The sequence below is a fragment of the Phalacrocorax carbo genome, chromosome 3, assembly GCF_963921805.1.
Source record: "Phalacrocorax carbo chromosome 3, bPhaCar2.1, whole genome shotgun sequence".
Classification (NCBI taxonomy): domain Eukaryota; kingdom Metazoa; phylum Chordata; class Aves; order Suliformes; family Phalacrocoracidae; genus Phalacrocorax; species Phalacrocorax carbo.
The window spans coordinates 20,420,824-20,442,674 of NC_087515.1; the positions used below are offsets into that span (position 1 = coordinate 20,420,824).

The 21,851-nt window shown below is 37.0% G+C and overlaps 1 protein-coding gene across 4 annotated transcripts in view; it reads left to right on the plus strand.

Moving 5' to 3' along the window:
* SRBD1 (S1 RNA binding domain 1) overlaps positions 1 to 21,851 on the plus strand; it is a 132,357-nt gene that overhangs the window by 100,389 nt on the left and 10,117 nt on the right. For 3 of the 4 annotated variants that reach the window (XM_064446072.1, XM_064446074.1, XM_064446073.1), the window contains exons 19-21: positions 11,215 to 11,321; positions 13,924 to 14,100; positions 16,914 to 17,066. In XM_064446072.1, coding sequence (XP_064302142.1) covers positions 11,215 to 11,321; positions 13,924 to 14,100; positions 16,914 to 17,066 — 437 coding nt within the window. The remainder of the gene's footprint in view (positions 1 to 11,214; positions 11,322 to 13,923; positions 14,101 to 16,913; positions 17,067 to 21,851) is intronic. The other variant, XM_064446076.1, reaches the window with a different exon arrangement.

Here is a 21,851-nt window from a genome sequence, read left to right on the forward strand (position 1 = left end):
AGAAAAGTAATACTGAAAGACAAAATTACTGATTCATCTAAAACCTCTCTATATTTACATCTATTTTAAAACAGCAAATGATATTGTTGAATGTAGATTTTTAAAACTCTATCAGAACTGTGTATGTTCCAGCTGTGGCATATGAACTTGGGAGCTTTGCTATGGTAGAAAACTAGCAAACTGAGATTTGATAAGCTTCCACATCATCTCTGATCTCTTTCTGTTGTGACACAATACTAACCCCTTTTCAGAACTGCAGATAGTCCTGATCTGCTGAAAGCATTGTATCCTTGCCTGTGTGAATCAGAAAGCAAGTCTTCTGCCTGGCACTGAAATGTATCTGAAGACAGAGTAGCCTGAATATTGCAATTAAAACACCCTTGTATAACTTCTTTTAACCTGCATGTCAAATACTTCTTTTTTTTTTTTAAGAATTCTTAGAGTGTGGGATGATTAAGTTTTTTCTGTTTTCTTTTAAATAAGCTAAGCTAACAATTTTTAGAGGAAATTGTTCTGGCTTTGTGATGGAAGAGCATTCCAGGCAGCACAGAATCACCAACACTATTAGTTTTTAGGCTGCATTTTCCTTTTCACAATCTTGACTGCCTGTGTTTTTTAAAGGGTAAAAAATAGAGTAGTTTTCTGCAACTCTTCCTGTAGTGGAGCTTCATATTTTGTCTTCTTTGAAGTTTACAATCATATTAAAAGCTAATTATTTTTGTTGTTCTAAGCCTACTGAACTATCTACCATGGTTACTGAAAAGTTCCAGTCTTCTACTAGATTCTATTTTTAATTAAGGTGACCGAGTCCTGCAAACATGTAGGCATATGCTCAATATTGCAGTGGCTTATCAGTAAACTTTGATATGTCTTTGCTGCAGTTGAGTAAATTTAGAAGTCTGTATTTGCAGGATTGCCTTTGGATGCAAGAATTACCTTTAGACCTCAATGGTACACACCAAATCTTTGTGTGGCAGAGACCTGGATCCTTGGTCTTGCTCTGAGATGAGTTTGCAGGCTGGGAATGGCATTAGCTGTCCATGTATCCTCCTTTTGCATCAGAGGGTAGAAGTTGCTTGGGCCAGAGTTAGTGATGATGACTTGCCAGGCATAGCTATCTTCCTCATCTCACTGTGATTTCGATTAACTCTGCTCCATGCATCAGCCTAGCCAGACATGTGCCGTAGACCTCACTGCAAGACTTGCACTTGCGCTTTCTTGACAAGCTTTGTGAGTTCCAGAAGCTGAAGCTTGGCCACGGCTCAGCTAAGGTGTCTCAGTTGTCTAATTTCTGATTAGAGCAACTTCTGCCTTGTGTGAGGAGAAGTCCAAAGCTTGATGCCTTAATCTAAGTAATTTAGAAGAACAACTGTCTTACGGTGTTCCTAAAATACAAATTCCGTACAGAAAGGAACATCTAATAATGATGGGGTTTTTTTTTTTTCAATACTTAAAAATTCTGGATTCTTGTAGTACAAGTAATAATTTGCCAAAGGAGACCACATTGAATAAGCCTACCTAATCATTTAGTTGATCCATCTGGTACCTCATCACTTAACTCCCAGTCCTGTGAAGCACAGATAAAAAACTTCTACTGAACTTCTGTCATCCTTGCTTAACGTAGTGGGACATCAGCCAGTGATTTCAATGGAGCAGGCCTTGATTCCGTATTGCTTTTCATGTTGTAAAGTAAGGGTATACTTCTGCAAATGGTAGGAGGCAGATGCAAGTGCTGCAAAATCAGAGATGGTTTTCATTCCCTTTTTGCTCAATGATATACCAGCTTGCAGTTGTAAATGTTTGTGCAAATACAGAACTATTCCCTCTACCTTACATACTTTAGAAAAACCAAACCTGAGGCAATACAGTTGCTTTCTAGACTAAATGCTTCTATAATTAAAATTAATAAAGATATCTGGTTTTAAAATGATAGGCTTTTAGGAGTTTCTAAACGATTAAAACTTAAATTCTCAAATACTTTATTTCTTATTTTATTTCTTTATGATTCCCTAAGCTTGACTAAAACTTGTTTTGGTTAAGCTTTAGTTCCTTTATGAAAAAAAGTTTTTGCAAGAGAAATAGAGGTCAATCTTTAAAATGAATGATGCTGTAATCTGCTATCAGATTACACATTTGCAATGAATATATTCATACATGCAGTAGTTAAAAGCTCTAACTCTGACTTGTAAACTTTGTAAGTCAGTAATAGTAATGCAATGATTATTTACAAATTTTCCATTAGAGAATACCTAAGAAAACTTTGTTCCAAGCAAGTTTTATTAATTTCCACTACATGGAAACTTATTCAGCTACAAAATTTTGTATTTTATGTTAACAAATAATTTAAACACTGTATTTTTGTAACTTTTAAACAAGCCTTTTGAAGGAATTTCCAGACCTTGAATAAAAGTAAGGGTTATGTTACGAGGTTACCAATCACAGCATCAGGGATACTGGGAAAATAAGTGCTTTTGATTTGTGCTTTTCCCTCCTACCTGCTGAGATCGTACTTGTTTAAAAAAAATACATACGTTGCAAGAGGGCTCAGTTGCTATTTCCATGTGCAGGGTAGTACATGCATTATTCTTGTTTATACCATACTACTAGCTCATTTTGATTTCTCACTTTAGTAGTAAGGATCATATCCTGTCAAGTGATGGAGATTCTAAAATGTTTCTTGGTTTTGAGAATGAGAGAAATGTTGGTGTTCTCATTCACTTGTAAAAATTGTCATTGAGAACTTAATTTTTTAGTGCTGACAAGTTAGTGCAGCTGGTTTATTATTCAGTCCTGACAACTTTTCAAACTCAAACGTGCAAACATTTTGCTTGTGCTATATATGTAATAGGAAAAGTATTAAATATACGTAATATAAGTTTTAATGCAAATTTTGTGAACCTTAGTGCAGAGCAGATATTTAAAAAGGCACAAATTTACTACATCATAGAGATTTCTATTACCAATTATTTATGCTTTTGCTTAAAATATAACTTGCTGTTATATGTAATGAGTGGTGCTGAAATCGGTTTCAGTTATCAAAGACATGAATGACACAATGGATGCTTATATGCTCTGCCTGTCAAATCCATAAACACTGGTACTGAACAAACTTCTATTTTCTCATGTTACCTGGTTTTCTGTCAGTTTTCAGTCTTCCATGGGTCATTCAATAAACACTACCCTAGGTGACTTTTTTTGAGTTGCCAGATGTCAATCAAAATGAAGTGTGTGCTTTATAGTAAGCAGAGAAAATAAGCTTGCTTTATTTAAGTTTGGCTGTGTCTTCTGCAGGACAGTGTCTTGTGTTTTGTTTCATTCCTAGCTTATTTTTGCCTTTAGCTATGCAGTGGAAGAGGTTGGGGATGCAGAGGGGAGGAGTGCCTGGTGAAGGCAAAGGAGGAGCCAGATAGAAGAGCGGGAGAGAACTGAACAGCAGGATTTGAAAGTGTTCTTTAAGGATATTTAATTTGAACTGATCTGCATTAAAAAAAAAAAAAAAAAAGAGGTGGGACAGAGGCATTAAGGAAAGTCAAATTACCTAAAGGTTTTTTCCAGCAAGAGTTTCAGGAGGTGGTGTCATGTTAAATAATTTTTTTTCCCCCCTAATTGTATCATGACTACTTTTGTTGGTGTGGGATTAAAAAACTGCTGAATATCATTGTTTGGCATATACCTTCTTTTCTAATGAGGGAATGGATATGTCATTGAATTAAATATATTCTCAGTGCATTGCTGGTTGGAGTCACCTGACGTAGCAGTTGCTAAGTGTGTTTGTATGCTAACTTTGAGAAAGACAGTGAGCGCAAGAAGTTGCTTATATTAGACCTCCAGGATATGATAAAATATGTATCAACTGTACAAATATTTACTTTCTAGAAAATACCCTTAAATGAATTCGTGTTATTGTAGTTTTTAGTAATATTGCAAGTACCACATTCCTCGTTAGAAATGAGTGAGGAACCCCAGTTTGTCTTCAGTGGAGCTGGAAGAAGTGTGTGTATTCGTATAGACTTTTGCCAAGCACCTAACATCTCCTGGGGGCTCCCCTTGCTCCAAGTTGGAATCTTATACCCAGGAGCTGCTGTTCTTCACCCGTCTGCTGCAGGGGGATGGTTGGTCACTGACTTCAGACTAAACAGAATTCCCACAGATGACCGGACTCACCTGGGCCTCATGACTTCTGTCTTGTCTGTCTAGAAATGCATGTTTCCTTCTCCCTCTGTCAGTGTAATCTTTTTTTTTTTTCCCCTCTTATCCTTCAGCACTTTTTTCCTGAACTGAATTTGTTGCCTTTCAGCCATGTGATCTATAAAACTCTATTCCTGATCATCATTGCTTTATCTTTCTGTAGTATTGCAGGGCATCCCCTATATTTGTAGAGCAAATATATATTTGCTATATTTGTTAAAACAGCCCCAAAATACAGTTTCGGACTGAAATTGAAATGTAGGCTTTCCACCTAGCACTTTGGGCAATCACCTTTGCTACTTATTTGAAAAAGAAAATGTCCCACTGAAATCTGCAGGAGTTACATGGTTCATTATAATTGCAATTCAGCTTGCTGCCCCTTAGTTACATAACAATATGTGTGACAGGAAACTGGTGCCTGCTCTGGGAAGATGATGATATTTTTGGATATATGTCATTTTCTGCTAGCTTGCTTATGTCAAAGAACTTAGCTTTAGGAATCAGACATATTAGCAGTGGGTTTGAATTTGTGTAAGAAGCTTAGCAGTATTACTGCTTCTGTTAGGACACACGCACAAGTAAATGTAAGATGAATTCCAGCCACTTGCAAGTAACTTGAAGCATTTACATGATTAAGTGTGCATTTTTGGTTTCTTTTTTTTAATGTCAGAGCTGACAGACTTTGTTTTTGTTTTATCATATTCTTTGAAAATGTAAATCCATTTTCTCTCTTGGGATCTTTCAGTAATAGTAATTGGCTGTTAAAATAAACAGAATTTGGATTTTTTGAAAACAAGAAGTGAGTCAGAGTTAAGTACATAGGATAACAATATATCCTACAACAATATAACATTTGGAGAAACCACAAACAATCTTCAAAAGAAATTCTTGAAGTTAGGTCCTTTTATCAAACATCAGAGGGATAAGCTTGTTTTCTTACAATCTAACTGAAAGGGATTTTCCAGAGGATGCTAGAGATTAAACCCCCCCCCCCCCCCGAACTTTCCAATGTTTCCACCTGACATGTAAGGTGCATTTTCAATGCATCTAATTCTACACATGAAAAGGTACTTATCATTAGACTATTTGCATTACATTGTTCTTGCTGTACTTAAGGGCTTGTCCTGAATGCATTTTGATTTTGTGGTTTCACAAGCATTTGAAATGCAGCTGGTTGTATGTAGGCCACAGCACTAATAGAGAATGTTTTTCCCTTTTCTAAATTTTAAACCATGTTTCCATGGATTGAATTCTGTAAAATAATACAGTTTTGAACTCAGCTTAGGATGTGTTGTCCCACCTAATTTCTCATTCAGTAAATGCCATTCAGGCTGCAGAGTTATACCACTTTTTAATGAAAAAACATATTTTTTTCAAGAAGCATGTTGGCTAGTCTCACATGCCAATATTAAAATTAGTGGATACAGAAGTTAATGGTAGGTACTAACAAAATAATGTTTTACGAGGTGCTAGAAGTGTTTCAGGACTGACTTTAAGACAGAAAAAATTAAATTGCATTTGCTTCATTGAAGGTTGACTTTTGGATTCAAAGGACAAGTGAGGCATAACTTGATCAAAACCCAATATAGATTGTTTAATGTGCAGCTCAGTCTTGTTTAGGATGAATGTTGATCTTGTTATAATACTGTAATGCCAAGCCTGGGTCAAGAACCAGCAGGTTGCTGCCCAGATTTGAGAACTCTTCCCCTCCCCACTGCTTTGTAACCAGCATCATTAGGTCATGTCTGCACTACATTTGTAGGCTCTGCACAATTCGTGTTCAACTGTGTTGGAAGGCGCCTTGCTTGGCTCTTGGGCATTGTAAAGTAATAACGATGCACGGGCTGGTTGTGTCAGTGTCTACTAATGTTTGTAAATGTAAAATACATATTTAAGAATTGCTGTGTGTAGCAGGAGAATTTTAAACTGTTTGACTGTCTTTGAGAGACACACACAATTATACCGTATGTTCTGAAATTACGATTTTCATAGGGAACCAAGAAAAGGTTACCAAATGCATTATAGTTATGTGTATTGTTTTAGTGTTTGTGGGGGGTTTTGGGTTGCCAAAGGTAAAAAGTTAGGAGCTGTCATTTACTTCCATGTAAAAGCTGCCATTTAAGGTTGTTCTATTCTAGCACTAGTAATCTCGTGTTTAGTGTGTTTGGTCAGGCAAAGTTAGTCTGCTGATCCACCATCTATCCTTATGCAGATTAACTAAGTACAGCCACCGGGCTTCATGTGAACAGTGGTTCCTTGACTTGATAAATTTGTCATGCTGATGACAAATGTATTTTTACAGTGTCTGTACTGGTATACTGCTAGAAATAACTGAGCTGAGAGGCTATTTAAAACACTGCCTTCCTCTTGCCTGTGTCTACAGGTTTTTGAAACTGGAAAATGGCATTCAGTAAAAGTTGCAGTAGCACTCTCTCAAGGACCAGATAGTTTTTTAGTAACGTTAATAATTTCCAGTGAATTTTTGTAGCTCTTGAGCCAGAGTGAAATAACGATCCTTGCTTTCTGCTTCATACCATATAAAAAGAAGAGATAGTTTTGTCCTGTTATTATATCCCCCAATATTTCAGCTATCGTGTGCATAATGGACAGATGTTCTTAAACGCTGTTCTTTAGTGTTAAACATTCGGTGCTGTGTTTAATGAAAGTATATGAAATGAAGTTATATTGTTGGGTTTTTTTTAGCATGAGTTTGCAGAGTGATGGTTTTAAAACACGCAACCTAATATTCTTTTTCTGGTAATTTTACCAAATTTACCACAGACTAATTTGAGCGGTAATCATGACCAGAAATCAAAATAGCAACCCTTGATTTTCTTCCAGGTTCATGAATGTAAGTTACATTTGGGATATTTGAGATACTCTTTATAAAAATATTAGAAAAACGTAATGTTTGAATTTCATTTATTGGTCAACTATGATTATTTGCTGTGGCAGTTTCAATTAATCAAGTAATTTAATTTTATGTATCCTGTTCCCTGGCTTACTTGATAATTCCTTAGAAAACAAATACTATAATATGGTTACAGTGCCTGATATTTCTAAGGGCAGATTAATTTCTGTAGTCTTCCCCACAAAAAAGCTCAAACCAACCAGATGTTTAAATACTTCCTAATGCTGTCTGTGAAGCAAGGTGGCTTTGTTTTCTGAAGAGCAATGATAAATGAAAGTTTATAAATTTGCACTGGGCATCCTGCAGTTTGTGGCAAGTCCTGTGTTTCTACTGGCCTTAGTTTCCATAAATTGGGGGTATCAATCCTTTTTATTGCTTGGAGATTATCATACAAAATGAAGTCTTCTGCTCCAAATCTACTATTCCAGCAGTGAATATTTTAATGGTTGTCATTTCTGAGTATCAATTTAATAAAACCTCAGTGATTTATTTGGGTGGTAAATTCAAGATGATGTTTGAAAATTGCACCAAAGGGCGTGCTCCCAACTTGTTAGGTATAGCTGTCGGGGCACCTTTTGAGCTTGACTCCGAGGAAGCTCCTGGTACAAATGGTTCAGCTGGCTGAGGCAGCTAGTTTCTTCTGGTTTTGTAAGGGGAGTTGTGGGAGCAGTTGTGGTATTTGTTCCACAGATAGACAGTTAATAATTAAGAGTATAAGGGTATTTGGATTTTTAAAAAAGGACAGTATTTTACAGTTTTAGCAGGGACACCCTCTTGCATAGGGGTGCATTCAGAGTTAGTGTTAATATGAAAATGTTTTATTTAAAAGGATTTGCAGGGGAACAGCTGATGCAACAATATACTGTGCTGGTGTGTGGAGGGGTTGTTGGGCCTGTGCAGCATAAAATTCTGCATAAGCACCCTTTAAAAGTAGCCTTGGATATTGCACTTGGGCTTTATTTGCACACGTTTTATTTTGATGTTCTTGATGCAACAGTTGAGAGGGATTCCTGTCTTTACAGATCTGTTGTAGAAAGTGAGTAGCATGGAGTATGTGTGCTTCTAGTACTGTCTGAATAAACTGATACCACCGCAGTGCATATAAATAGTACATATAAATAGGAAGTCTTGATGATGATATTGGGATAATGTTTTTCATTAACTACTTTTTATAAACTACACTCTTAACAGTTCTCTGTGTTTTGTACCAATGTAAAAAGGATGTAGTAATTTCTTCATCATAGCAAAAGGATGTGATGGTCAGTAGCTGCATCTTGGAGGCAGATTTGCCGTCTGGAAGGTTTTCCTCATGTTTGCAGCTTTTAACGTTTACTAGCTTAATGTCTCTTCTGTGAGGTATGGGTAGCCTAGGGATTCTTTTAGCCATGCTCTCTTATGCTTATCCTGTTCTGTCAGATCTACCCATTCACTTTTCCTTTATCCATACCTTCACAATCCTGCCGCAATGTCCATTCAAAGTGGTATGACTGTTATCTGTTGGAGTAATAAAGAACAACTTGTGCATGTCTTGTTGTTTTTTTTTTAATGGTGACTGCCAAGCAGCAATAAAGTTAAAAGATTCAAATCATCTTTGAGACAGCTAATAACTCCTTGTCTTCCTGGCAAAAGAAAAAATAAAGAAAAAAAAAAAAACCAAACCCAGCTGAATATCACAACTTTTCCAAACCGTGTGTATTTTGTCACCTGAATTTTACACAGGCAATTGATCCCACAAATCAGATAAATGCCAACTTTGGATTTGAAACTGAGGATCTGTGAGCACTGTTCGTTCTTCCGCTGGCAGAGGTATTTCAGGACTCTCTGCTTTTGATGGTGATGCATCCTTTCCTGGGTTTGGGGGGAGGAGAGTTGGCTGAATTGCTGTATAAGTTCACTTTCAGCAGACTGGAAATAAAGCTCCTCCTGGCTCGCGTCTCATCCGAAGAGCTGCTTAGAAAGACTAGGCCAAATCTATGGATTACCTTCTTTGCCTACACCCTATGCTATAAGGCATTGTAGAGATGATGACATGTCTTGGTTTTGAATCCCATTAACTGCATGTTATTCCTTCTGAAGAATGATCACCATCTTAAGAATGAGACTCAAACAGCAGTCTACCCCACCCCAATCTCTGCCACAGACCCTACTTCATCTTTGGAGTAGTTATTTTAGACCATGCTTTTTTTAGAGGTGGTCAAGAACTGCAACAGTTAATGGAACTGGTGAAACTACATGACAATCAACTTCCAAGTACCTCGGAGTCAGTAGCCTTTCCTAAAAGCAGACAGAAATTTTGAGTATTCTGCATTTTTTTTCTCCTTTTGCCTTCCTCCATCACAATGAAAACAATTATTAAATTACTGTCTTTACCTTATTGAATTTTTAATTTGTGGTTCGTCATGGAAAATCTAGCCTGGTATTTGGCAGCTGTACTTGGCAAAAAGGAGAAACTGGGTGTTGTTTCTGAACAGTTTTATTCTGGTTCTTGTACTATGTTATATACATGCATCTCTGCATGAGCATGTGTGAGAGCTAGAAGCCTCTAGCTCTAGTGCATACCTGGCTGATGGCAGGAGGAGGGAATATATAGAACATCCTCACTAAGAGAAGCTGCATCTTCAGTAAGTTAGAAAAATAAAAACATAAGACTTCTTATTAGGGTGTGTGTTTTTGTTTGTATCTCTTTATTCAGGAAAGAAGCCGTTGTGTTGTAGTAGCAACGCATTAGTAAGTAGAAACTGACAGTTGATCTGCAAAGTGTACAAGTAAGCTTTGTGGTTGTAAGGCCAAGACTGTGTGCAAATGCAAATACTTATGCATGTACATGGCTTTTTGCATGCTAACTTCATATGGGAGTAATACTGCCAAAATTTGTGCTTCCTCTTTGTAAGTAACTTTATTACTTATCGCATTGTGAAAATACATAACATCATCATTATCTAAAAGGAGGGGGCGATGAAATATACCGTAAGTTTTATGGTTGTTCCAGTTATTAACCACTACTTGATGAACCACCAATATTAGTAGATTGGGATTGATGCTGTTGGTGTGTTAAATTTAACTATGAAATCTTTAAAAGTTCTGAATGGCTTAGACGGTAGAACAAAGTAGTGAATGAAGTGTTTGGTGTCTTGGCTTGGATCCAGCTTGGTGTCCTAAATGAATGCATCATGAAACCACAACAGATCAACCCAGATTTACATGAGTGATGTATAGGAGCCCTGAAGCTAAGCCAACATAGTGATTGAATTAGCTCCTGCATTTAGAGAGGCTTCTCCCTCCAGGTCAGACTTCTAAGCACTGATGGGCTTGTGTGGGAAACTAAAAGTTATAGATTGAAGTATGCCTACATTGTGGAGGAAAAGAAATCTTAGAGCTTCAGAACTTTTATCTTTGACAAGTGTGACTGATTTTCTTTGGGGGGGTGGGATGGGAAGGGGAAACACTATGAACAATAATGGAAAACCTGGAAGAATTTCCATTAGTGAAGCTTTGGTCAAGGACCTGCCAATCTTCCCAGAAATATCTGTTCAAAATCTGAAACATTTTGTTGCTGCAGGGCTGATAGGTACCTTATGTATTGCCCACCCTCATACAATACCTGGCTTGTTCTCTTAGTAAATAACAACTGTACTGTAGTGTGACGCGCATAAATAGGACAACTTTGGAAACATTTTTGTGTGTAGGTGCAAAAGTAAAGCACTTGTGAACTTCTCTCCTTATTTTAAAAATATTTTCTTTTTTTAAATGAACTGATGCTACAAGTAAATAAATGTCAGATTAGAGTCATAGTGGATGAACAGAAGCATTACTTCTTTTGAGTAAGCATTGCGTTTAATGTAGTCTTCTTTTTACATGATGCGGGGAAAGTTATTAAACAAACAAAAATAATGTGGAAAGTGTTATTTTGGGGATTTGTATCGTGACAAAGTTGTTGCAAAGAGGTACTGGAGCCCTCTTAAAAAATACCTTCTGCAATTTGTTTAACTTGTACCCTCACATAAGATATTGATAAGTGCCAGCAACTATTTTATTAATGTTCGCATTGTTTGCAGTTCTTATCTATGCACACTTTGATATTTCAGTAACCCGATATCTCCATTTTTGTTTCTCAGCATGATGTTTCACAGACTTTGCTCAAAGCAACTCTGGACAGTGTGGTTGAAGAGTGTGTCAGCTTTGTAGGAGTTGATATTAACATCTGCTCAGAAATACTATTAAGGTGAGTCAAATATTTTCCTATTCCAGTAATTACATGGCTCTGGATCACAGAGTCTCTGTTTAGTCTGCCATCTGACTCAAGCTCAGCTGGAGCAAATGGCTCTTGTGTTAAACTGCCAATTACATGAAAATGACATGTTAAGACAGTATTTCACTGCATCATTAAGAGTCGGTTTTTAAGGATATGTGTGATTCTCCAGTTAAAACTATTCTTTGGAGATAAACAGATATTTAAAAACTTCGAATCAACACTGCAATTTTAGAAAAACTTGATATAATTAATTTGCATTTTTACACTGAGAAAGGGACTTTTCGAATGTTTTTCTCTTAGAAGGTATTTTTATAGCTACTGTTAAGTGGAACAGGTTGTAAAAGTTGGGTGAGGAAAGGAGAAAAGGAAAGATTTAAGGTGAAACTGCTGAAAAATTTATCCCTTTTACTGACTTTTTTTTTTAAGTAATTATGCCATATGCCATATTTACATGGAAAATGTTCCGGGTTTTATTTCTCTTGGTTAGAAATTAAAGCCTCATTCTCTCTTTTGACTATGTAGAACTGAGAATCATTTAGCTCAGCAGCCTCTCAGAGAGCTAAGTGTTGCTGTCATCCCCTGTAGTAGGAGGGAAAGAAAAAGAATGTCCATAATCTAGGTAGTGACAAATATATTAGGTATCAAAGTTAAGAAAAATGTATCCTTGCTAGCTCTCTTAAATTTTTTAACCCCTTATTTTCTTGAAAATTTATTTCCATACCTTGAAGAGGCTGTCTATTCTTTTTGGTTTTTCCACTTTGTCTTCCATATTCTTTTTTGTGCGTGTATCTAATTCTTAGCCTGACTTCTGATGTATCTTCTGTCCTACTCTCTTTCAGACTTAGATCAGCTATTAGAGAGAAAGAAAGCAGTACTTATTGGTAAATGAGGCTGACCAGCTTTCATTCATGAATAAAACCCTTCCTAAGCAAGTGCAGTGCGTGAGCACTGTCAGCCTTCTGCAGGGTTCAACTATATTGTTCAGTTCAGCAGAGGGCACCAGGCTGAGGTGCTGCTGTGTCTCCACAAAACTGTGAATGTGGAGTAACACTGTCCAGTCATGGTTACAGGTGGTAACCACGTTGGCTAACTACTTTGGTCTAATTAACCTGGATTATGATGCTTGTATGCACATGCTGTGTTGAGCTCTGGATCTAATTTGATCCTAATTTGATCTTAAGCAGTTCAATTCTACTGTTTGGTGTAGATGGGGTCTCAGTTTCCCTCAGATGTATGGTGTATGAAATTGTCACCCTAGCTAGAAAGCTGAAAGGGCTTTCTGCTCATGCTTTCTGATGCATCAAATACACTTGTTGGCACGTATTACTCGTGGAAGGGGTGACAATGCTAAAATAATTGCATTACTGCTGAGTATTGTATTTGAAAGACTTGAGATCATCAGTGGAAAATTCTGTGAACTCTGTCATGTTCCTTTGTCAGTGTAAATAAGCTGGATTTTATAATGTTTTTATGAAAGTTTTTGAGAAAATTCCATTCCTGATGACTAGTATTTTGTCTATGGTTAAAGTTGTCTCTCTCCAATTTATTTCTGAGGTTTCACCAACTTTGGATTTTTTTTTTTTAAACTTTTTCTGGAGGATGAGAATAATGGAAAGATATTTTTTTAATATTTTTTTTCCTCCTGATTTTTGACTATTATTGCCAGGTTTGCTGATGGGTTTTTTTTCTAGAATCAGACTGTGCCATTCCACACACAGGTCTCTGCTGCCATTTAGTTAAAGCAATTGCATCTGATATATAGAGCCAGATGGGTGAAATTTCCTTCTGTAGTGCCAGGAGTAACTGCCCACCACAGCTCTTTTCCCGCTTTCTATGATTAACATACTCCATACACAGAAAGCTGTACTCACATGTACATACAGAAAATGTGCAGCAAACTCACTGCTTCCTGAAGGAACCTGGCTAACTGCAGTTGCACTTCACAGGTAAGTTCTTTGCCAGATCCAAGCTGCCCTCAGAAGGACTCATGCAGCCTGTTCCCAGCTGCTCTTTTATCTCAAGAGCAGCTGAGAGAAAAGGAACAAGCTGTGTGGATCTGTTAAATTGCGTGAAGAGGGCAAGCTGCTCCCAGGCTGGATAGCAGACGTCAGCCCTTCATGTTGGGGCAAGGTGTTGCGGTACCATTGGAAGAGAATAGCTGAGAGGGGGCTGCTCTCACAGGAACAATTTATCTGTCCTGAACCCTCCTCCCACGTCGTTTCCTGAAGAGGGCAGCTAGGGGCAGGCCATAAGACATGACAAATTGAATTGGCATTACAGAAATAGCCAACAGATCATAAATTACGCGTCCCTGGCTTACTAGTCAGGTATGTGCAGAACTGTGTTGCTGTACCAAGTTTTGTTGACTTGAGTGGATTCCTTCCACAGAACTAAGAGAAGGGATCCTTTTTCAGACGATGCCTTTGGCCTGGGAGTCTATTAGCAAATTTCTTAGCTGTTTTTAAGTTTGTAAACTGGATTTTCTACGGTAACATGTGTCCTGGTAATGGGTAGGATTGGTATTAATGACTGTTCAGTGGTAATAAATGTAGTCTGTAAACTTTTCTCTTAGGCACATTGCAGGACTGAATGCTAACAGGGCTAAAAATATAATTGAATGGCGAGAGAAGAATGGACCATTTATAAACAGAGAACAGCTCAAGGAAGTTAAAGGTCTCGGTCCCAAATCCTTCCAACAGTGCGCTGGCTTCATCAGATTCAATCAAGAATATATAAAGAACTTTTGCAGGTAATAGAGATGTTGGCTATTTTGACTAAATTATCCAAAATAATATGAGAAGACTTCTTCCCTTTCTGTTTTGTATTTAGGCTTGAGATTTCAGGAATCTTAGGCCTTTTCCCCTCTGAAGGACAGTATCTTAACAAATAAACTTCTTTAAGTCAGCAGTTGAACATAGGTCTTCCACTGATTAATCGTGGTTTATTAACCTAGTACTCTAAGTCAGGGTTTCTGTAATTTTGTTTAATTACAAATTCTGCCACTGAACTGGTAGAAGAAATTTGGCATGCAGAAGTGACATGATCTGAGATATTAAAACCTGACAGTCTTGTGTTTCATGCATACTTTAGAGATTTGTAAATTTATTTTAAAGTGGTGAAGATTATTCTGCAGAACATAATGGTAGTAAACTAGAGTGGATTTTCAGAGTTTAAATTCCATTACCTGGAGAGAGAAAGTTGGATAAGGTGTCTGGAACAAGCTCTGTGTTATACTCCTGTGTCTAGCAAGCGTGATGTGACTGCCTTGTATCTCAAATGTGTAAGAGGCCCTTCCCCAACTCCAGCTTGTCAACAGTTGGGTCATCCTTTTACCTGCCATCTCATTCCCTGTATCTGTACCAAGCCTTTCCCTCTTGCAGCCATTCATAGTGCTTCTCCTCTTCACCTGAAATCCTTCTTCTCCACAACTGAAAATGCCCTTTCTAGGGCAACATCTCTTCTCCTGTCTTTCCCATTTCTCCTTCCAACATAAAGAACTAAGAAAGGGCACAGTGGTAGCACCGTGCCCACCCTTTTTCTGCTCACTCTTCTCAATAAATATTTTCCTGGGAAGCCCATGCTATTTTTTAGCCAACCCAATGCTCAGAAGCAATACTATATTCCCAGTTGCTGCTGGCCAAACAGCACACGCGTAACTTCCAGGCAGGAGGTAGGCACATTAGGACTGGCTTACTGCCCGGGTGGAAGGTATACAGATTGGTTGCCCATCTGGCAAGGGGGCACATGCTGCAGGCCAAATGGTGCGCACTGTAAGCACCACAAGACCAAAGAAATTGCTTTCAAGGCTGTAGATGATCGATAGGCCTTACGCTGTACAGATCTGTTCTAGTGAACGCTACAACACAACAGAGGAAAAAAGGCTGATGCCTTTTTTTATTTTCCAGAAGTTCACTGGTGAAATGTTTAGAGAACATTGTATTTTTTTTTCTTGCTGGAGCATGCTTCTGATGTTAGTCAGGTTCCATAAAACTTGAGAACACTGTATAACCTGAGAAATCTGCTGTAACTTTGGAGTTTGAAGCCAAAATAAAGCTCAAACACCATCACCTCCACAACATTTCTTGTGGGTCCAGGTGGCAAAACCAAACGTTTTTGAAACGCACTTTGAGAAAGTTTCATTTTTGTCCTCTCTAATCATTCTGATGGCTATATAGTGCTGTGTGAATCAGTTTTTGTGCTTTTTACTTGGAAGTTAGCAAATAATGGTCATTTTTAAAGTTGATATGGAAAAAGTTATGTCTGCATTTCTGCTGTCAGTCAATGCATAGGAAGAGCCCAAAGTGTGAGGGCTGGTTCTGGCTCCTTTAGTGCGTTCTCTTTTGTCCTGCAAAAAGCAGGAACCACTTGTGATTTAGGAAACAAAAACAAACAAAAAAAGAGGCAAGAAAGGAGCCTTTGCCAGTAGGAGTAATTTGGGGACTTTACCGTATCCTGAGTATTTTGTTCTTTACTTAAGGGAAACTTTAAGGGAAGAAGTGTACCAGCTGTAAATATACCTCACCCACAAAGACAGACCTCTTTCTCTCCTGTCTTCTCTGAAGTGCTGCTACCAATGTGGGCAAGCTTGTCCATGGGTGTCTCTGAGACTTCGGAGTGTTTTCGTTATCCAGCCAATTAAAAAAAAAAAAAAATCACCCAAAAAAACCAAAACCCACAAACCAACAAACTCCCATCCGAATGCTAATTCAAGCTAACTGATTGGGAGTCAGTGATATATTCACTAAGTTTTAAGGAAAGCTGTATAAAGATACTTTGGCAAAAATGGTTTATAAATTCCAAAATAGTAGGAGATTTAACATTACCTTCTTTCTGTTCTAAGCAAATCTTGGTCTGAGTTCTTTTGATTTGAAATTTTTCATATTTTGACCTGGCCCATGTTTGAGCAGAATTCTTCAGAAATTTAAGTACAGGAAATCAATAAATGTGGTTTAAGGAATTAAACATTCACATGCTTGCCTTGTTCTGGATATATGCTTGAGATGCAATTTGCTTACCTAAAGATGGTATGAATAGGAAATTTTGTTCATAGACTTTTCAAATTTAAAATTATGCAGGCTATTAATCAACATTTAAAGATCTTGTGAGGCTACTTTCATACTTATCAAATATGTAAATGCAAGTGTCCCCATTTTATAGACAGAAGATGCTATCCAGATTGCAAGCGATATAGTAGGTTCTGTAGTGTTTTCTTTATAATCTTGTCATCATGAAGAAATTCTGATGAAGCACAGAATCCCTTATCACTGTTTGTTTCTATTGTAGATATAATTTATGCATACATTCATGTGTTATATTTTTATGTTATAGTTGTATTGCTAAGACTCACCCACAATGGCCTTTTAGGGGTTTGTAGGTTTTTTGTTATTTTTTTTTTTCCTTGGGTTTAGTTGATGGTTTTGTTTGGGAATTTTTGTTTGGTTGGTGGTTGTTTTTTTTTTTTTAAGAATGAATATTATATAAAAATCTGCATTTTTCATGTGTGGGCAGTGGGCTAGGATCTTGTTCATTGAGAATGACATGTCCATTTTTGATTTCTGGCAGTAGTAAGAAAACTGAACTTGGAAGTCATGCACTTTTGACTAAAGCAGGTGCACAGGGTAAAAAGAAGAGCAAACCAACACCATGTGCCTCGCAACAGCCCAATCCTTTGGACCAAACTTGTATTCATCCAGAGTCTTACACCATTGCAATGAGGTAAGCAGTGGGAAAGCTTTTGAAGCATTGACGCTGTCAATTTTTAAAATGGAAGTACTGATTTTTTTCTGACAACAGCTTGCTTAGCCTTCTGAGACAGGAATATTTATATTAATTTGATGCTTTATCCCTTTTCTTCAAGAAAAAGGTATGCCTCAGAAGTTCTTTACAAGTGAAGGGTTTTAATTGATGTGTTTTCCCTCTTACGTGCATGCAAGTTTTTGGTGTTATTCTTTAGTTTTTTGGTTTTCTCATTGTTTTTCAGTGAGGAAATCAGTGAATTTTGAAAACTTTGCGTGACTTCCTCTCATGACCCTGTCTTCTTCGTATCACCGCTTTGCACCTTATTGAGGCCACTTGTCTCAATTTCCTTCTGTTCACCGACTCTCTTTATGCCACACATTACCTCCAGTTTGGACTTCTGGTTCACAAAGTGTAGAGACAAGTAATTTGTTTTAAAAATGTCTAAAACCTGATTTTTTTCTTATTCCTTGTCCCCATACATTATGTAAAGGCCATAACTAAAACATAATTTTATTTGTTCTTAGAAATAATCTAATTGAAATGCCATGCAAATTTTCAGTCAGCGGTAGTTTAACACCTCTGCATCATCAAGAAGTGCTTTTACATTGTTGCTTATGTTCAGCATGTGCCAAACAAACTTTCTGCTTGGTGAATTTTGACCACCAGAGTTTATTTGTGTGTTTGAGTGTGCACATGAGTGCACAGGCATATGTGAGCATGTGTCATTATGAGCCTTTAAAATTAACTGCTGATATTGTGAGATCTAATTAAGATGTATATATTAAGTTCCCAAATACATGAACACCGTGGTGGTTTTACTAAGTGACCTTAGGCTAAAAGAAGAGGATGGGTTTTGTGTAGGTCAGAAAAAAGTAATTAGGAATCCATGTGTGCCTCTGGTGAGGGGATACCTCAGCTGGTAAATGCTAGTATAAGCTGTGATCTTTTCAATCATCAGCCCTGGTTGAAATTGGACTCTGCTTGTCCTCTTGAAAAAACATTATCTCCTACCATAAACCAGCACATATTTATTTTCTTAAGTGTTATGTGGTGAACAGGTTCTTCTCTTAAAACGTGCTGGAGCTAACTTCAGCAGTAGCTGGATGCTTTAGGATTCTTGTGAACTCTGAGAATATTATTCTTGGAGAAACAGACTTGTGCTTCCTGTTTAATAAACAAAACCATCTTTAAGCCTCAGAGATGCTGAATTTCTGAATTCATGAAGCTTGAGTTTCTTATGTAAACAAGTCTTACAAGACCTTGCATTTTTAGGACACCTTCCCTACAGCGTGTCCTCTGCTCCCTCTCCAGTGGAGATAACTGCATATACAACTTCCTATGCATGAGTCTGCGCACTTTCCTTCTGCTAGGCATGCAGTACACTTTTGTTCCCATCCCCTCCCTGCCACAGTTCATTCTTCTTTGTTCCTGATTCTGGGGCTACCATGCAATTACCTGCTAGAGCCCATACTCAATGCAGCGTGTAGGTAACTTTGGTTTCTTCTTTTCCACGACCATTTCCCTTTTTTCTTAGTCATCAGCATTTGTTACTAGTTCTTATGCAAAGTTGTGATCTTAATGATCTTACATTTGGTAGGTGGCTTATTGGGTGAGGAAGCTTGGCTACCCCTACCGGAGATTATTCAGAGTGAATCAATTAAAACAACAAAAAAAAATTGGTTATTCAAAATTAATGATGATTTTCAATATTGTATTTCATTCAATTTAAATATCAAGTAGTCAGGATTTGGTTAATAGTCCATTTAGCTTTCCAGCACTAGTGCACTAATAAAATAATCAGTAAAAGTGTTCACAGTGTTACCAGCTTCACTTAAAGGCTGATGTGGAAAGATTGCTTCAGGGAAGAGAGAAGTGTAGCCCATTAATGGTGGAATACTACAGGAATTTATCTACATATAATACAAGCACAAAGGTTGGTCAGAAAATAAAGAATTGTAATTCTGTTTCAGAGCAGCACAGATTGCTTTTCTATCTTAAAGTGGTGAGTGGGATTATTACTGCATAGGGTAGCTCAGATATTCACATACAGTTGAAATTCTGGTGACAATTTTAGCAGGTATCACAAATCATGTAACTGTGATTTTCAATTTGGCTGGGAACCCAGGATTAGCACTACTTTTTAAAAAAAAAAAACAACAAACAGCAAAAAACAAACCACAAGTTTTACATCTCAACCAAAAGATAGTGGTTTGAGTCTCAGGGTTATGCATGATACAGACAAGAGGCTGCCACCTATTGCACAGTCAACGCTGCTTAAAGGTACCTTGCTGATTCTTAGAAAACGTGCTTAGGGTAAAACTCACTGGACTTCAGGAGCTGCAAAGCCATTGCAGAAGTATGACGTGGCTATAGACCAGTGCTACTTATGTAATTTCTTTTTGGCTAATGCAATTCCTTTAAGTCTCCAGCTGTGCTATTGTCTGTTCTGTTTCTCACCAAACACTTTGCCTTCCTAGACTGAATATTCAGATTAAGTGTTAGATCTAAAGTGTGTGTTATAGGTATTGTATTGTACAGGGTTTGGTTTTTTTAATGCAAAAGAATATCAGTTGATATCCAAACAAATATAAAAACGCAATAACAGTATCTGCTAATGGAACACCAACGCTAATAAGCATAGCATCTGTCTCTGTAACTAACTGAATCACTCTTCTGTTTTCTTCAGGCTTTTTCTCTGCTGTCTTACCTCTTACATTTATTAGTGTCTGTACATGTAGTTTGATGTGGGAAAAAAGCATCAAGGTGTTTTCTGTCCTTTCTGTGAATGTACTTTATGTTCAACAGTATTTTTCTTTTTCACGCGATCAAACAATAGTTCCCTTAAAAGCTCATTAAATACAAAGATGATACAATCTATAGCATAAGCTATTAACGTGCACTGTCTTGATGGTGTGGGGAAGGGGGCAAATATCTCTAATGTTTTTTGATTGCAAATACCTGTTTGAAGAAAGAAAATACAGCTCTGCAGCAAAGTGACAAAAGCTGAGAAGTGTAGTATTAAAAAGTGACATTGATGACATAAGGCTGAATATAAACCAGACATTCTCCCCTCAAGCAACTAATGCTATAATTTAGCAATGATTATATATTTAAAATGGCTATTCAAAAAAAGCATATGAGCTGTTAAATTTCTCAGAACTTATGGAAACATCTTTCCAAACCATATTGCTGTCTAAATGTGAAATAAGAAAAAATTCTACTAGGAATTCAGGCTGCATGGAGGATTCAGTTCAATGCTTATTGGCGCTGTTGATGAGTTTTGCTGACTTTGATAGGCAGTGGATGAAACTGAACTTGTAATTCCCTTTTGCTGAGCCTATGTTCATGAGAAAGCTTCTGAAAGCCGGAACATTAAATCATGTTCATACTGTTGATTTGAGGTGTCTTACTGAAATCTACCAACATCTGAAGGTCTTTTTAGAATGTTAGAAGTAAACTAGGTTTAAAACCTAATTGAAAATTCTTATTTAATGTGCATGAGAAAAATTGAGACTATTAGAAGTGAGTTACAATCAGCATCTAATACATGTTTTTATAAACAATATATATTTTAAAGTTCTCTTGTTTTGCTGCATTCAGAGTATTTTCTTCTTTTTCTGTGCTTACACAGAACTTTGTCAGGGATGATGTCAAGTTCACAAGTGGATCTGTGCTACCAAAGGGCAGAGTTGTTGTCTTGAAGAAGATGGGCAGATTTGATTCAAGGCATCAAAATACAGTATTACATACTTTTTAACACAGAAATTAAAAAGAATTGAATAGATGAGCTATAAAAGTCATAAAGGCTTCCTCATGCAATGTCTACCACATCTTGCCATGAAAAGGTTGTTTGTGAAAATTTTATTGGATTAAAAGTTTTCATGGGAAATTACATTTATTTTTAAACAAAATAAGCTGGTGATTTTTAGCCACTGCTTCTATCCAAATTACCCAAAAGCAGCAGTCACATTACAGATTTATGACATACAAAATTATCAGTTTTTAAAACAATATTTTTGAGGGATAGAAGTTCACCAAAATTTGAAACCACTAATTTTCTTTTTCTGAACTATTTTGTAGCTTGAAAGGCCAATCCATTTAAAAAAAAAAAAAAGTTAAAAGAATTGCTCCCAAGTGGTGACTTTGGTTGCCAAGATTTAGGCTGGAGCCAATTTTTATGGCTGAATTAGAAAGCCCTGAAAAATAGGGTTTTTATAATGGAAACACTGATGTAATCTTCACTACTGTGGCACAAATGGTGCTGGTATGATTGATTTATGGCATTTAAACATCTTAACTTAAAATCTGTACAATTTCTGTAAATAATTGGAAAACATCCTACTGGTGATTTAACACACTCTGCAAATGACCAAAACATTTTTGTTCATGGTTTCCACACAGTCAAAGCTTGGCTTTGTCACATGCAGCAATCAAGCTTACAAACACCTCTAAATATTATGAATCAGAATTTCCTAAAAGTTAAAATAAAAAACTTTTTAGGCAGAGTATTTTCCTGCAAAGCAGAGCTGTGTTTTAAGTTTCTGAAAAGTCTATATGTGAAAACCAGTTTATAGTGGCAAAATCTTCCACATACAATTAATACATGTAGCGCATATCCAATTTCTTGGTACATATTGTAAAAGAACTGGTAGGAAAGCCAAGGAAATGTTTGGGAAGTCCCAAGAAGTTACAACCAGGTTATGCTTATAAACCAAAATGCTGGAAAGGAAATACAATGTTCTTTCTTTGTATCAGTCTGCT